The sequence below is a fragment of the Equus asinus genome, chromosome 21 (assembly GCF_041296235.1).
Source record: "Equus asinus isolate D_3611 breed Donkey chromosome 21, EquAss-T2T_v2, whole genome shotgun sequence".
Taxonomy (NCBI): domain Eukaryota; kingdom Metazoa; phylum Chordata; class Mammalia; order Perissodactyla; family Equidae; genus Equus; species Equus asinus.
The window spans coordinates 36,466,723-36,482,443 of NC_091810.1; the positions used below are offsets into that span (position 1 = coordinate 36,466,723).

Genomic DNA, 15,721 nt, shown 5'->3' on the forward strand with positions numbered 1-15,721 from the left:
CCAGGCGTTGGGCAATCACACATGGGCATATTTCACCCTCCTTCTCCTCATCTGCCAACACTTAGTGAACACTAAATAGATTCATGCATGGTACAAACTTTTAAAACAGTTCATTTTGGGGGATGATGGGACTTTTATATATTGATTGTGCTGGTGGTCACAGGTCTGTACGAATTCGTCAAAAGTGGCAGAATTATGCACAAAAAAGGGGAATTCTACTGTATGTCAATTATACCTTAATTAAAAAAAAAAACCTTAACCCCCATCCCTCTACCTCCACCCCCTATCCCAGCACAGCAGCAGGGGGCCTTGAAGTGGTCCCTGCCCATAACTTAGGCGCCAGGGGTGAAGGAAGAGGCTTTGGGGGCGGGCCCAGTGAGGGAAGGGAGTTAGCCCCAGAGGGCCGGCGGGGAAGCAGGGAAAGGGAGAAAGTAGGCACAGCCGGTGCGGGGGAGGGATGGGAAGGGCCCCTGGATGGCGGGGCGAACCCGGGGAGGGCGGGGGGATGCCGGGAGAGAGGGAGGGACCTGCGGGCGGGAGAGTGAGCAGCACAGGGAAGGGAGGCGGGGGAGGCGTGCGCTCCGGAGCCCCCTGGGGGCTGCGAGGCGGAGACAGCCAGGCCACGGGCCGCCGAGGGTGCCCGCCCAGGCGACCCGCCCTCCCGGCTGCGGTGCGGACGGACCGACGGACGGCGCTGCTTGCAGGAGGCGCCCGGCCATGTTCAGCCGGAGCTCCCGGAAAAGACTCTCCAGCCGCTCGGTGAGTGTCCCCCACCCGAGCGGGACCGATCTCCGGGTGTCCCCGGTCTGCTGGGAGCGCCCCTGCCCCATCTCCCTCCGCCCGGCGGCCGCGCACCTGTGGCCCCAGGTAAGCCGGCCCCGCGGGCGTGGGCGCGTCCGGGGCGCGCGCGAGCGCTCGAAGGCGCGGAAGGGGTTAAGTCTGGATGCCCAGGCTGGGCGAGAGCGGGACTAGGAACCGTGGCCCTGGGTGTCACAGGCTGGGGGCACCCCGGAAAGCCCCCTCCTTCGCCTCTTAAGGCAGATCGGAATCCCAGCACCAAAGCTCCAGCGTCCTGCCTCTTGGAGCTCTAGACACGGACTTGACTTTAGGGCTGTCTTTTGGGGTGTCCTGTGCTGCCCCCTTCCCGGGAGCACCAGCCTGATCTAAGGCGAGCGCGCCATGGTCGCTTCTCGGGGACTCTAGGGAACAGAAAGGTCTTGCTTTTGTTTCTTAGAAACCCGTGACCAAGGTGTCTGGGGGAGACAAAGCCCCAGCCTTGGCCATTTCTTGGTGGCTTGGTGCCCACGCCAGAGTCCGAACACCCTTCCCAGAGCAGGAGACCACCCCTGGGACACCGGCAGCGCCCCGCCTCACGTCCCCACATCAGAGAGGAGCATTTGAGTCAAATCAGATGAGGTGGAGTGGGAGGGACAGGTGGTCCTGCCTGGGACACAAGTGGGGCTTTAGAGGGTGTCCCCGAGGTGGAAACATGGGCGTGTTGTCTTTTTGTTTTGAAGTTGACCGGACTGGGGCGGATCGAAAGAGGCCAGCCATGTAATGCCTGTGGTGACCAGTGCCCCGGGTTCGCCTTGCATAAATGGAGGTAGGACGCCTTAAATCCAATTCCTAAAGGCACAATAGCGTAAGGAGGAAAGTATATATATATACGTATATATATATATGTATGTGTATGAAAAACATATATATATATGAACACGCATATATTTTTCTCCTTTTGTAAATCTAACTTGTAAGTCACATGGAAAGAATGCAAAGGCTGTTCCTTTAAGAGTGGGACTACATCTGCTACAAATATTGAAGGTGGAAGTGGTGGCCAGACACTGGGGGATGCAGGAGAGCTGGGCTCAGGCTGCATTGCTCTGATGTGAGAGTTTGGAGTCCCTCCTACCCACACTCTGTGTATCTAAGTCACTCAGCCCCAAACAATTCAATCTGGGCATGGCAGCGTTTCCGACTGCCACAGTGCAGGGTGTATAGGATTCCCTGGACTAGCTGGTGTTTTCCAGTTGTGTTTTTAATTCAGCCCCTGTAGCTCTGGGTCCCAACCACAAATCCACCACTGCCTGCCTGCGCTGTGTCAACCCTCTTTGGTGGCCAGATGTTTCTTATTAATGCGCCGTGAATGTTGACTTCCAGGCAGCCCCAGCCTGGATTGGAATGATTATGTTTGGGACACAAGGGATCTGGGTGCCCTCCCAGTGCATCTGGCTGCTGGGGCTCTGGTTGGGAAAAGTTGGGGTACAGGCTTGCAGACCCTCAGTTTGGTGATGTAAAGAGAAGAAGTGGCTCCTTCTTGGCAACTTCATGAAAAGGAAAAACTGGTGACAGGAGAAAATTCTCCAACATCATCACACGTTCCTCTCTGATTAGTGCATCTTTCCCCCTTTCACCGCCACTCACGTGCCCCTTTGAAGAAGGCTGTTTCTGGATGCTAGGGGGAATTGCCTGCTTTGATTTTTGTGCCCCTTCTGTGTGTGCTTCTCTACTTTCTCCCAAATGGTAGCGTGTGCTGGGCACCCAGTTATAGGGAAACTCCCAACTGGCTCCTTCAGAAATTAAGTGCTTTTGTTCCTGCCTCAGATGGGTCTGGCAGCCTCTTTGCCTTTGTTTCAGGGCACTGAGCACAGCCCTTACGGCTCCCGAGCATTTAATAACTTCTGTGTCAGGGGCGAGGCCAGGCGACCTTATAAATATGTAACGGGCAGACACCGGCATCCCTCGGTGGTGCCAATGTTGTAGCCAAATACGTTTGCTCGGGGTGGTCCCTTCTGTGTCCCAAATGTGAAAGTGGGCGACACATGGGAATAGGTGTAGAAGCTTAATTTTGTGAACCACATGCGGGAAGACACGGCTATAGACTCCTTCCCTTTTGATGCATCTTGTGCTCGCGTGGGGGTGGGACAGGCAGCGTGATGAACAGGGGAGGGATTCCAGCTTCCCTTCCTCCCCTACTCTGGAGTCTTTGGGTCCACTTCTGACCAGAGGCCTGTAGGGTAGTGGTACAGTGTGGGGCTATAGCCTGGCTCCCCTCCCTCCCGGCTGTGTGACCTCTGACCTCTGGTCAGTCACTTGCTTTCCCTACGTCTCAGTTTCCCTGTTAAGTGGGAATAATAATGGTACTTAGCTCTCGGCATTGTTGTAGGGATTAAATGAGATACTGATAACACATTGTTTGTCAAGTATCAGGTACACAGTAAGTATTAGCTACTTTTTTTTTTTTTTGAGGAAGATTAGCCCTGAGCTAACATCTGCTGCCAGTCCTCCTCTTTTTGCTGAGGAAGATTGGCCCTGAGCTAACATCGGTGCCCATCTTCCTCTACTTTATATGTGGGACACCTGTCACAGCATGACATGATGAGCAGTGCATAGGTCCACGCCCGGAATCTGAACCAGCGAACCCCGGGCAGTAGAAGTGGAGCGTGTGAACTTAACCGCTGCGCCACTGGGCCCGCCCCAATATTAGCTACTTTTGTTAGTTATTTTTAGCTTCCTCTCAACCACTGCTCAGGAGGAAACATAACTAGCCCAACTGCAGATGCTGGCTGTCCAGGTCACTTTGGACTTTCATGACCGCAGCTTCTTGGAGAACCTTGTGACACTGTAACCCAGCTGATTTTGTCAAGGGAAAACAAGTGTTTTATTTTCAGCCCATTGTGGAGCCTTTCTTGTGGAAAGAGACCCTTTCATTAGGCTGAGACAGGTTTTCATGCTGAAGCAGTGACCCCCCCCCCCGCCCCTCCCCTGGCCCCAGCAGCAGAAAGGCTTCACTTTGGCTGCATGAATGGGGTTTTTATGGCATTTCCACCCATTGCTGGAAAGGAAGCAGCTCCTTGCTTTTGACCCCTCCTTTCCCCTATGGGCATCCTTTCGGGTGGCCTTTTGGAAAAGAGGGACAATCATTTCTGGGTTACAGCACAATATTCTTTTTGGCAGTTCGAAATCCACAGTATGCTCACTTTCCAGCCCAATGACAGGAGACCGTGAACCCCTGGGAGAGACAGTTGTGTCTGAAACGCAAGGCTGGCCCCAAGCAGGCTGAAAGGCTGCTTTGGTCTGACCCAAGGGGAGTGAATTTCCCTTACCGCAAAGTACCAAGGAATCCTAAATATTACCACTCCTTGGCCTCTTAACCAGCATCTCTGCTTCCACCCTGGTCCCCCTGCAGTCCACTGTCCACACAGCAGGCACCTCCTAAAAGGAGAACAGAATGGTGTCACTGCTTCCCAGCTCGAAGGCATTCAAGTTCTAGAGAGGAAGTGCGCTGTAAACAAACTTTGCTTGCCCTGCTGGTGAGGTGGAGAGCTGGGGCTTTGATGTCCAGGCAGAGCTGGGCTGGAGTCTTGCTCTGGCTGTGACGAGCTGTGTGACCTTGGGTGAATGATTTAGGCTCCCTGGGTTTCATTTTCCTCAACTGTCAATCTGAGATCTCTCCACTGAACAAATATTTGAGTGCCTGCTTCGTGCCAGGTGCTGCTAGGGGTACAGCAAAGCAACACAGACAGGATGCCTGCCCTCATTCAGTGAATAATATTTGAGATAAGGTGGTGGGGAAAGGACTCTCTGAGGAGGTGACATTGGAGCAGAGAGCTGGGGCAGGAACCAGCAGTGTCACCATCTCTTGGGAGCTTGTTAGAAATGCAAAATCTCAGGCCCTGCCCTAGATGCACTGAATTCACCGCTGAGCTTCAACCAGACCCCCAGTGGATTCGTGTGCATGTTAAAGGTGGAGAGGCCGAGTTGAACCCCGCTGTGTGTGGCAGACTGCTCCCCATACTTCGGGGCTTCCTCCTGTGGGAAGAGAAGGCTAAGGTCCTCTGGAGGTCTGTTATATTTTATGGGGATCTTCCTGAGTGATCTACTCTCTTCCTCATTTTTTATTGTCACCCACAGCTTTAGGTGGCAAATGTGGGAACTTTCAGGATGTCTAAAAAAGCCCGTAAGGACTTACATATCTTGGAGAGCAGAAGGCTCACAATTGTTACCCAAAGCTGTCACCTCCACCTGATCTAGGGCAGCTGAGGAGCTAGAGGAACAGAGGTGGGCAGCCCTCCCTGAGGTGACTTAGCCCCGAGAAGCAGCACCTCCGGGCAGCCTAGGGCAAACCCTACAGTGGCCCTGGCTGCAAGAGGGCGTTTTCACTAAGAGAAAGATGCAGGTGTCTTCATGGACCACGGCTGGAACAAAGTCATTAATAACCAAGCCCTAGTGCACTCCACACACAGCTTTCCGAGTGGGGGTTAATTGGCCTTCTTGTTTGCAACCAGTTTGAGCAAGGAGAGGAAAATGGCCATTTTTACAGTGAAGAGATATCCTTGGAATGCCTAGGCACTGTGAACAAAAATAGTAATAATAATAGCAAACAACATGAGCAATAGCACCGATGAGCAGAGCTGTGTCTCCATGTTTTGCATGTGTTTCTGTGTCATCCTCACCAAACCCTATTAAATAGATGTGATTATTTTCCTGCTGAGGAAACTGAGGCTCGGGGTTGTTAAATGATTTCCCCAGGGTCTCCTGGCTAGGGCGAATGAAGCTGGGCTTTGGCTCAAAACCCAAGCCCATTTCCTTGTGACTCACTGCCTCTTGTTACTTCTCTATTCTAAGGCAGAATCACAGACGAGGGGCCTCGGATCACATCCAGCCTGCAGATGGATTTTGTTTGATCTGCACAGTGTGTTAAATAAGGGGGCTTTTTCTACCATTAAAATCTGGGTTTGGGGGGCAACCCAGTGCTGCAGCAGTTAAGTGCACACGTTCTGCTTTGGTGGCACAGGGTTCATTGGTTTGGATCCCGGGTGTGGACATGGCACCACTTAGCAAGCCATCCTATGGTAGGTGTCCCACATATAAAGTAGAGGAAGAAGGGCACGGATGTTAGCTCAGGGCCAGTCTTCCTCAGCAAAAAGAAGAAGATTGGCAGCAGATGTTAGCTCAGGGCTAATCTTCCTCAAAATAAATAAATAAATAAATAAATAAATCTGGGTTTCAGAGCTGGCCCAGTGGCGCAGCAGTTAAGTTTCTGCTCTGCTTCGACAACCTGGGGTTTGCCGGTTCAGATCCCGGGGACGGACATATGCACAGCTTATCAAGCCATGCTGTGGCAGGCATCCCACATATAAAGTAGAGTAATCTTCCTCAAAAAAAATCTGGGTTTCCAGCTTCTCTTGGAAAATCCAAACATGTAGTAACATCAGGGCAACTTCCTACGTGACAGTAAGTGACAGTAAGTCACGGAATGTCAGTGGTCTCCCTTTTGATGGGCGTGGCCTCTGCCTACCATAGTCTCCAACATTCCATGTGCATTCGAGGCCCTCTTGAAATAGTTAGGTAGCCTGTCAGGTCCCAGAAGTGATTGGAGCTTGCAATCCTGAATGAGCATTCTCACCTTCTCCAAAAATGATTTAATAAAATAATGAGCGTCTGTAATAATAGCTACTATTTTTAAAGCATCGACAGTGTTAGGCAGATGTCCTACATCCTTCCTATCTTTTGCTTACAACAGTCTTTGGAGATGGGTGCTGTTACTTACACCTATTTTAATAGATAGGATGCTGAGTTTCAGAGAGGTTAAACAGCTTGCCTGAGTTTATACAGCCAGCTAGTCAATGGGATTCCAACCCTGTCTGACTTCAAAATTCTGTGTTCTGGACCAGGACTTCTCAAACTTGGCTTGCATGTGAATTACCAGGGGATCTTATTCCAGTGCAGATTCTGGTTCAACATGCTTGAGGTGGGGGCCTAAGATCCTGCATTTCTAACAAGCCGCCGGGTGATGCTTCTGCTGCTGGTCCACACTTTGAACAGCTTCAGTCCAGACCAGGAGTCAGCAAACTACAGCCTGCTGGCCAAATCTGATCCTTCACCTGTCTCGTATGGCTCATGAGCTAAGAATGATTTTTACGTTTTTTTTTTTTTTTTTAAGGAATGCCACATTTATTTATTTATTTATTTATTTCCTTTTTTTCTCCCAAAGCCCCCCGGTACACAGTTGTGTAGTTTTAGTTGTGGGTCCTTCCAGCTGTGGCATGTGGGATGCTGCCCTAGCACGGCCCAATGAGCGGTGCCATGTCCGCGCCCAGGATTCAAACCTATGAAACCCTGGGCCGCCAAAGTAGAGTGCGCAAACTTAACCACTCGGCCATGGGGCCAGCCCCTGATTTTTACATTTTTTAATGGTTGGAAAGAAAATCAGAAGAATATATCATGACGTGTAAAAATTATATGAAATTCAAATTTCAGTGCCCATAAATACAGTGTTATCTGAACAAAGTCACACCCGTTTGTTTATATACTTACTGTGGCTGTTTTCATGCTACAATGGCTGGGTTGAGTGGATGCAACAGAGATGGTATGGCCCACGAAGCCAAAAATATTTACAGAAAATGTTTGCCAACCCCTGGTCTAGACCACTATCTAGGGGAATATGCAGGTAGCTTCTCTTCGCTTTAGAAGAAAGGAATCTGAGAACTCTTCGGAATCATCCCTCCACCCTGACTGAGAATGGTGCTAAAATCAAAGGCAACCAAAGAACCAGGGAGCAGACCAAAGCCGTTTCTAAAGGGCACGTGGAGATGAGGCTTGCAAGACCAGATCAATGAACTGCCAGTGGATTCTAAGCTCCTTGTAATCCCTTTAACGTTTCTGCTTTGCTGATAAATGTAGATTCGACTTGAGCATTAAAAGGCGGGCTTTCAGAACAAGGCTCCTGGAGTCCCACTTTCATGAGCGCTGGCGTGGCAAGCCCGAAGCAGTGGTGGCTTTGTGAGGTCGTTTTAATTATGCAGAGCGGTTTGTCTCCAGACAACGGCACCCGTCCAGGCGGGATGCTTTGGCTGCGTGTGGTGGCTCTGGAGGCAGCGCTCACTGGGTCAGCCAATGCTGTGCTGTGAAAAGCATCTTTCCTTAGTTGCCCTGGCAATTGTGTTGATTGTGACTCGGGCCGTAATTTGGGGAGATGCTGGCCTGATTTTCTTCACTGGATTGTAATTTGGCTAAGGAATGGGTTCCCACTGATTATTTTGTTTGGGGAGGAAAAACACTCTGTCTCAGTCAGCTGATATGCCAAGAAAAGGGAAAACGAGATGGATGTGTGTGTGTGTGTGTGTGTGTGTGTGTTTGTGTGTGTGAGACTTATGCCTGGAATCTTCAAGATAGAGAAAGATACTTAGCAGCTAAGAAGGTTGCTGGTTAGCTCACCTTATGTCACTGGCATTTGATGATATGCCTGATGGAAGTGGAAACACCCTGATAGGGTTTTTCTCTCAAGTAAACATATCAGTTCCAAATTTATCTGTATTGTTGTCTCTGATTTTGAAAAAGGATGTGGCTATTATAGAAGATTTAAAAATCACACATGCACACATATAAAACACACATGGCATAGAGGGGAAAACCCATACCTTTTAGAGCAGGGGTCAGTGAACTACGGGCAGTGGGACAAAATCAGCCTGCTACCTGTTTTTGAATGGCCTACTAGATAAGAATGGTTTATATATATATATATATATATATTTTTTTTTTTTTTTTGCTGAGGAAGATTCGCCCTGAGCTGACATCCACTGCCAATCTTCCTCTTTTTGTATGTGAGCTGCCACCACAGCATGGCCACCGACAGATGGGTGGTGCAGGTCCATGCCCAGGAATTGAACCCGGCCACCAAAGTGGAGCATGACAAACTTAACCACTAGGCCACCAGGGCTGGCCCTAATTTTTATATTTTTAAGTGGTTGGAAAAAAAAATCAAAAGAAGAATAATATTTTGTGGCACATATAAAAATTATACAAAATTTAAATTTCAAAGCCCATAAATAAAGTTTTATTCAAACACAGGCATGCCCATTCATTTAGTATTATCAATGGCTGCTTTTGCAATAGCAGAATTGAGTAGTTAAGAGCCCTGATGGTTCACAAAATTGAAAGTGTGTAGTATCTGGCCCTATACACAAATAGCTTGCTGACTCTACAGCTGAAGATATATGTTGTTAAGGCTTGGTGTTTATTTCCTCAGATTCATTCAAAGTATTATTTGTTAACAAGATTTTACAGAAAATATACATTGTATGTATGGTCTGTTATAACTTAGTTTTTTCACACTTAGAAAAACTTTTTGAACATTTTTACATGTCAGCGCATTAAGGGCAAAAATATCTAATACATTTATTAGTTTTTAGAATACATTGTGTGGGTTATCATGGAATTAAAGTTTTTCTATTCCTGGCCGCTTTGGTTGGTTTCCATTGTTCCTTATTATATGCTATATGACAATAGCTTTTTTTAATGCTACGACTTGCCTATGTAGAGCTCTTGTCAAATTGTCCTCTAAAATCATGGTGCCAACTTCCACCCCTACCCTTAAAAAAAATCGAGTCTATTTGTCTGTTCTCTGGGCTGAAGCTTTGCAACATCTCAGCTTGTATAGCAGCCTAGTAATTAATCCTTGTTTAATCACCCTGAGTGACAATTTGTCCCTGATGAATAGTGAGAAAACACAGAGCATTGATGTCAGTCATCTTTTTCTCCAAATACATTGTATTTGTCTTTAATCCCCAAAGTGGTACTCACATTCTGTTGAAAGGCGGTTATTCATCCTTATGCTTCTGCTGTTTAAGGTTGGTGGGATGAGGGAGAATCTAATAAATTTGTTATTTTGTGGTCTCTTGGTTCAAAAAGCTCAAAGGTTATCCTTTAACTCTGTGATTAATGAGTACCCCAGAGGGATTTCCCTGTGGAGAGAGGGAGCATTCCCTAAAGGGAATAATTCCCAGATCATTGAGCATTTTGAGATCAAAGGGATTCTACCTGCCTTGTGTATGGGAGATCCATGGGGGGCATCTCTGGGGAGAGATGTATATTTCCAGCCAGTGTCGTAAAAACTCTGAAGCGTCTAAGGGCTTAAATGGGAGCATGATAGCTGAGTGGTTAAGGGGTCAGGCTTTGAAGACATTTTGCTGGTTCTTGGTTATATAGTCTTGGTTCTGCATCTTACTGGCTGAGTGTCCTTGGGCAAGTGATTTAACCTTTGCGAGCCTTGATTTTTCTCTTCTGAAAAATGGGAATAACATTACGTGTCTTATGAGGTTGTTGTGAGGATTCAATAGGATAATGCGTGTAATGTGCCTCAGGGTACATGGTATGCAGCGTGGGCTCCGTATGTGCTTGTGGTTGCGAGAAGGTTTAATGGAAACAGAACTGGGTAAGGAGTAAGAAGACCTGGGTCCAAGGCCCTGGGATACAGATTCTATGACAGAGAACAAGTTGCTTCCCCACCACGGGCCTCATCTTTTCATTTGTTAAATGAGGATGATGATTCTTGTTTTATGGACTTTAACTCAGAAGAGACAGAACGAAGTCTGCCTCCACCTTATTTGGGGGTTTAGTTTCTAAAGGAATTAGCTATTCTTGATCGAATGGCAGAATCATGTGGCCCGTCACACCCTCCCCTGGGGATGTATGTACTTTTGAGGAAATGAGTTTAGAGACTTGGACTCTATACTCTCACAATCTCTTTGCTTAAATGAAGTGTATATATGATATTTGTAAAAACGGTTTGCAAACGATAACAGAAAGACAACATTTAAACTGTGCCCCTGGGGTCAATATTGAAAAAGGGGACTTTTTTGTGCCTTGCACCCATCAACTGGACCATGAAAATTCATGTCCAAGATGAAAACCACAAGTCATCAAAACAGTGCTTAATCCATTTTACCCAAGCCTTTTGAATGAGTGTGCGTGGGTTCCAGTGTGCCATGCTCAATATTTCCATTTGTGTGATCACCAGTCCGAAGCTCCCTCTTCTAAGGCATGAGAAACAAGAATAGTTATACAATATTTGAACCTAAGATCACACATTGGAAACTCCTCAGATAAGATCTGGCCTGTACCTATATTTTGTTAACATTGTACAGGATTTAAAATTTCAGTTTCCAACATTTGAGATTTTGTGTAAAAATTCAAATTTGGGGTTTTCTCTGGAAAAGTTAAAATATCTGGCAACTCTGGGCTTGTATTCCTCCCTTCCTTTTAGATAGAAAATGTGTGTTCAACTTTTTCACAGTCCCCACCATTCCCTATTGTCTTGCACCTGGTCTGCCTCACTTGTTTACATTATTGGCTGGCTGCTGTAGACCTCTGATTTTGTGACTGTTGATTTGAAGAAGAAAATGAGTGAATATGCATGTTCGGAAGGATGATGTGAACAACAGATAAGAATAAAATTGCCGCTTGGCAGGGACAACTGTGCTGAGCAAGTCATCTAAGCACTGAGTCTTCCCTATCTAGGAGATGCTCTCAGGGGAGAGCTAAAATTATTGAGGACCTGCTGTGTGCTTGGCTTCTTTTGTGCATCACCTCATGTCATCCTCACAACAATTTTCCGGGGCATGTATTTTAGTTTCTACTTTTGTGTGTGTGGGGGGTGGGGTGGGGGGGGAAGATTGGCTCTGAGTTAACATCTGTTGCCAATTTTCCTCTTTTTGCTCGAGGAAGATTGTCTCTGAGCTAACATCTGTGCCAATCTTCCTCTACTTTATATGTGGGATGCTGCCACAACATGGCTTGTGTGTAGTGGTGTGTAGGTCTGCGCCTGGGATCCAAACCCACGAAGCCCAGGCCGCTGAAATGGATCGTGTGAACTTAACCACTACACCACTGGGCCAGCCCCTTATCTCCTACTTTTTAAATGTAAAGAAACTGAAGCCCCAGAGAGGTGTGGTGACATGCCCTAGCACATAAGTAGGGTAATAAGTAGTTGATTCAGGGTTTGAAACCAGGTCTTTAGGGCTCGAGATCACAAGTTCTTTAATCAAGAGAGTGTTTAAGTCTGGTATTTTGACTCTCTTGGTCTAAACATAAACTATACCTTGAGGAAAATGGGGTCTTGTATTCTCAGTGGCCTGGGGCTGAGATCTGACTATCGTCTACAATGGACAAAATGAAGAGCCCTGGGCCAGTTGGTTTATTAGAGGCTGGGGTCTTAAAGGTGAAACTCCTTTAAAATCAGAGGATGTGCTGCTGAGTTTATTGGGGTGTGAGAAAGGTGAGAAATTGAATCAAATACAATGACATTTCCAGTGGAAGGCTGTTGTAGTTTTCTAATCAGATCTGCATACATTAAGCGGGCTCCATTCAGCTTGTTTACAGCTTTGATGTCTAATTGGGCGGCCTGGGGAGTCTGTGAAAGGGCGAGGAGGGCAGTCTTTAGAAATGTCACTTGCATGTTTCCTGGAGGACACCTCCACAAAAGGGATCAGTCAAGGGAGAAAGTTTACAGCGCATCCCTCCAGCAGCCAACTTTAAGTCAACAAGCTAAAACTAAACAAGATGGGCGTTATCCAACCTTTGGACCTATGCTTTTAAACTTATGCTCCCCGATGCTTACCGATCCTGACACTGTGTTGCAAAACAGACGCAAGCACATTTGCCTGTTGGAAGGCGTTTAATGAGAGCGTTATTTGACTTTATGTTTGGTAAACTACTCAGGATGCAGAAACTGCTTTCACAATTCTTAAAAACTGCCTCATTATGTGGACATGTAACACCCAGAGCGGGTCCTCCAAGTTTGAGTGCTGAGGAATTAGGCCTCCAGGGGACTTATTAAAAGAATGCAGGTGTTTTCTTTCTTCAATGACGCTGTGAAATTACTCTGATAATATAATTTCTCAAAGTCTTTTGTTCCACAATCAGGCACCCAGGAGCGCTCCTGTCATTTGCATCCTTGATGACTCGGCCTTTAGAGCTTCTCCAGTGACTTATTGAGTTGTTGGGAAATTATAATGACAGTCTGTTCTCATCTTTAGGAAGCCAAAAATTTGGAGATAATAGATAACTGCGGAATGTCCATCATCTTGGGTCTGGAATATTCGAAGCCATGGGGAAGAACACATGAATATATTTTTCTGGGTTCTGGGAGGTGGAACAATTTAATAGATATGTTCAACTGCTAGGGATTTCGGATAATTTTTTTCCTTTAATTTTCAAAATATTGGTGATCACAGCATTTTAAGGCAGGCTTAATTCTTATTTTAAATTAGTTTTGATCAAATTGTTGTATGAGAAATTGTGGTGTACACAATTTGGAAAATTCAGCAAAGTCAAATGGTTTATTAAAAAAAACGAACATACATAACTTCATCACCCAAAGAGGAGTACTCTTAGCATTAGAAGGTGATTTCCTTCTAGTCTGGTTTCTTTACCCAGAGTTTTACATAGTTATATTAATTTTCTAGAGCATCCGAAACAAATTACTACAAACTGGGTGGTTTCAAATAACAGAAATTTCTTCTCTTACAGTTCTGAAGGTTAGAAGTCTAAAATCAAGATGTCAGCGGGATTGGTTCCCTCTGGAGGCTCTGAGAGAGTCCATCCATGCCTCTGTCTTAGCTTCAGTGGCTCTTGGCATCCTTGGCTTATAGATGTGTCCCTCCCGTCTCTGCCTCTGTCATCGCATTGTGTTCTCCCTCTGTGTCCCTGTCCTTCCCTTCTCTTCTCTTATAAGGACTTGTCATTGGATTTGGGCCCACCTAATCCAGGACGATCTCAACTCCAGGTCCTTAACTTAATTCTATCTTCAAAGACGCTTTTTCCAAATAAGATCAGATTGAAAGAGTCAGGTGGATGTATCTTTGAGGGACCACTGTTCAACCCATTATAATAATTGTGGTAAGAAAGCATATCCAGTTTTATCTTCTCAAGCAGTGTGCCCAACTAGGGCTTTCTAAATATGTTCTTTGTAAAACTACGGTTGGCATGGGAGGGCTGGGCCTTGACTTTGGGGTGCCTTTGTGGGGAATACACTTTACTCGTCTTTTCTAGGCACGGTTAAATGCTTGCAACAGGAGGGGATAGTACACGCTGCTATTAGTAAGTGGAATTCCAGGATGGAATTTGCTGGCCATGTTGATGAATTCAGCTGTCTGAATCAGTTGACCTCCAGGTCGCCCTGTGAAGTCCATCCATCTTCTCTTAGCTTTTGTTGGGCCCTGCCAGGGAGCTGTCTAGGAAATGAACTGGGGGTGTGTGCACAGCCTTTTTGTGGCAAGAGCCTTTGGCCCTGGGGCCTTTTAATTAATGTCTAGGTTATATAATTGATTCACTTTCAAAGGTACAAAACATGGGCTTCCTTAGAAAAGGAAATTCTTCATAATCCTGGAAATAGGTTCCATCTCTGCAAAATCCTGCCAGAGCTAACTCCCTCCCCCCATGAGTTCTCTGTAAACACAGCCAGAAAAAGCGTAACATTAATTGTACTTCCCCATTCCCTGATTTCTGTTAAACCCAGCATGAATGGATTTATTTCAGAATAAATTATCTGAAATAAAATGAAAGCAGATTATGATTCTTTTCATCATCATCTTAGCTATCATTAATTGAACATTTACAATGTGCCAGCAATATTATATTCTAAGCACATTTCTTCCGTTCTCTTATTAAATTCCTGAAACCCTTTATGAGATAGACACCATTATGTACATTGGTTTCCTGAGGAAACAGAGATGCTGCAAGTTTCACTTACTTCCCCAGGGTCACACTGCTGGTTAGCATTGAAACCAAGGTTGGACCTTGGGCTCTTAAACACCGTATTATATGGTGCTCGGCTCCAGAGGGATCTTATAGATTGTGGTAGGGCTGCTCCCCTTACCCCTCAGGGTTTGCCATTCATTAGATCTCAGTTGGGGCTTAGAATTTGTACCTAATAAAATACGTGCTGCTGCTGCTGCTGGTCTAAGGAATATAATGTGAGAACCACTGGTCCACACCATAGTCCAGCCCCCCAGGACGTGATAGTCACACCAGGGAGACCAGATAAACGTGATTTAAATGGCTGTCCAGTTTAGCAGCCATTTCTTTCTTATGACCTAGTACCTTTCTTATCACAAAGTATCACAAAGTCGCTTAGATTACTATTAAATGATTGGTATTGATGTTGAGGGCTAGGAGTTCAGATAGGAAAGAGCCCCTTCTCTTACTTAAGGTTTAGTGTATTCTTGATCATCTTCTCTTTCCTATCACTTAGAGGTCATGGAATTTAATAAAGTGGGTTTTAAGCTCTTTCATCAGCTGGAAAGTAGAACCAGCCAAGGTCTGGTATCTATGAAGATGATTAAAGATGAGTAAGTTGTAGCCCCACCAGACGGTAAAATACATTGTAGGGCTACAGAAATGGAAATAGTGTACTGGAGCAGGAATGGAGAGATCCCTGTAACAGACTAGAACATCTCCAAACCAGATCCAGGTCATTGTGGGACAATGGTATATGATGAAGGTGACATGGAAAAGCAGTGGGGGAAGGATTCCATAAATGGTGCCAAGACAAGCGGCTTCCCATTTGGAGTAAAAAGAGATTAGTTCAAAACTTTTAAATTTAGAAAAAATTTAAATTTTATCATGGATGAATGTTTTCACAAATTTGGAAAGTAAAAGGTATATCTAAATCCAAGTTGTTTTCCCTTCCTTTTTCTCTCCCTCACTCGCTACCCTCTGGCAACCCTGGCTCCCTTACAGGTCCCCCAATACTACAAGTATATTCCCATCTCAGGGCATTTGCCTTTGCTGGGACCTCCCCCAGGACCGCCTCCCCCAGATATCCACAAGGTTCGTCCCCTCATCTCCCTCCAGACCTCTCCTCCAGCGTTTCCTTGGAGCAGTGTTCCCTGACAATCCTAAAATCATAGTCCAGTCGCTCCTTTTCTCTTCCTCTGTCTTA

At 46.2% G+C, this 15,721-nt stretch overlaps 1 protein-coding gene across 4 annotated transcripts in view; it reads left to right on the plus strand.

Moving 5' to 3' along the window:
- Positions 1-551: 551 nt before the first annotated feature.
- Positions 552-15,721, plus strand: part of PRICKLE2 (prickle planar cell polarity protein 2) — a 305,604-nt gene continuing 290,434 nt past the window's right edge. The window contains exons 1-2 of one of the 4 annotated variants that reach the window (XM_044754525.2): positions 552-867; positions 1,518-1,603. In XM_044754525.2, coding sequence (XP_044610460.2) covers positions 718-867; positions 1,518-1,603 — 236 coding nt within the window. In that variant the 5' untranslated portion in view covers positions 552-717. The remainder of the gene's footprint in view (positions 868-1,517; positions 1,604-15,721) is intronic. The other 3 variants (XM_014859291.3, XM_070492429.1, XM_070492430.1) reach the window with 3 other exon arrangements.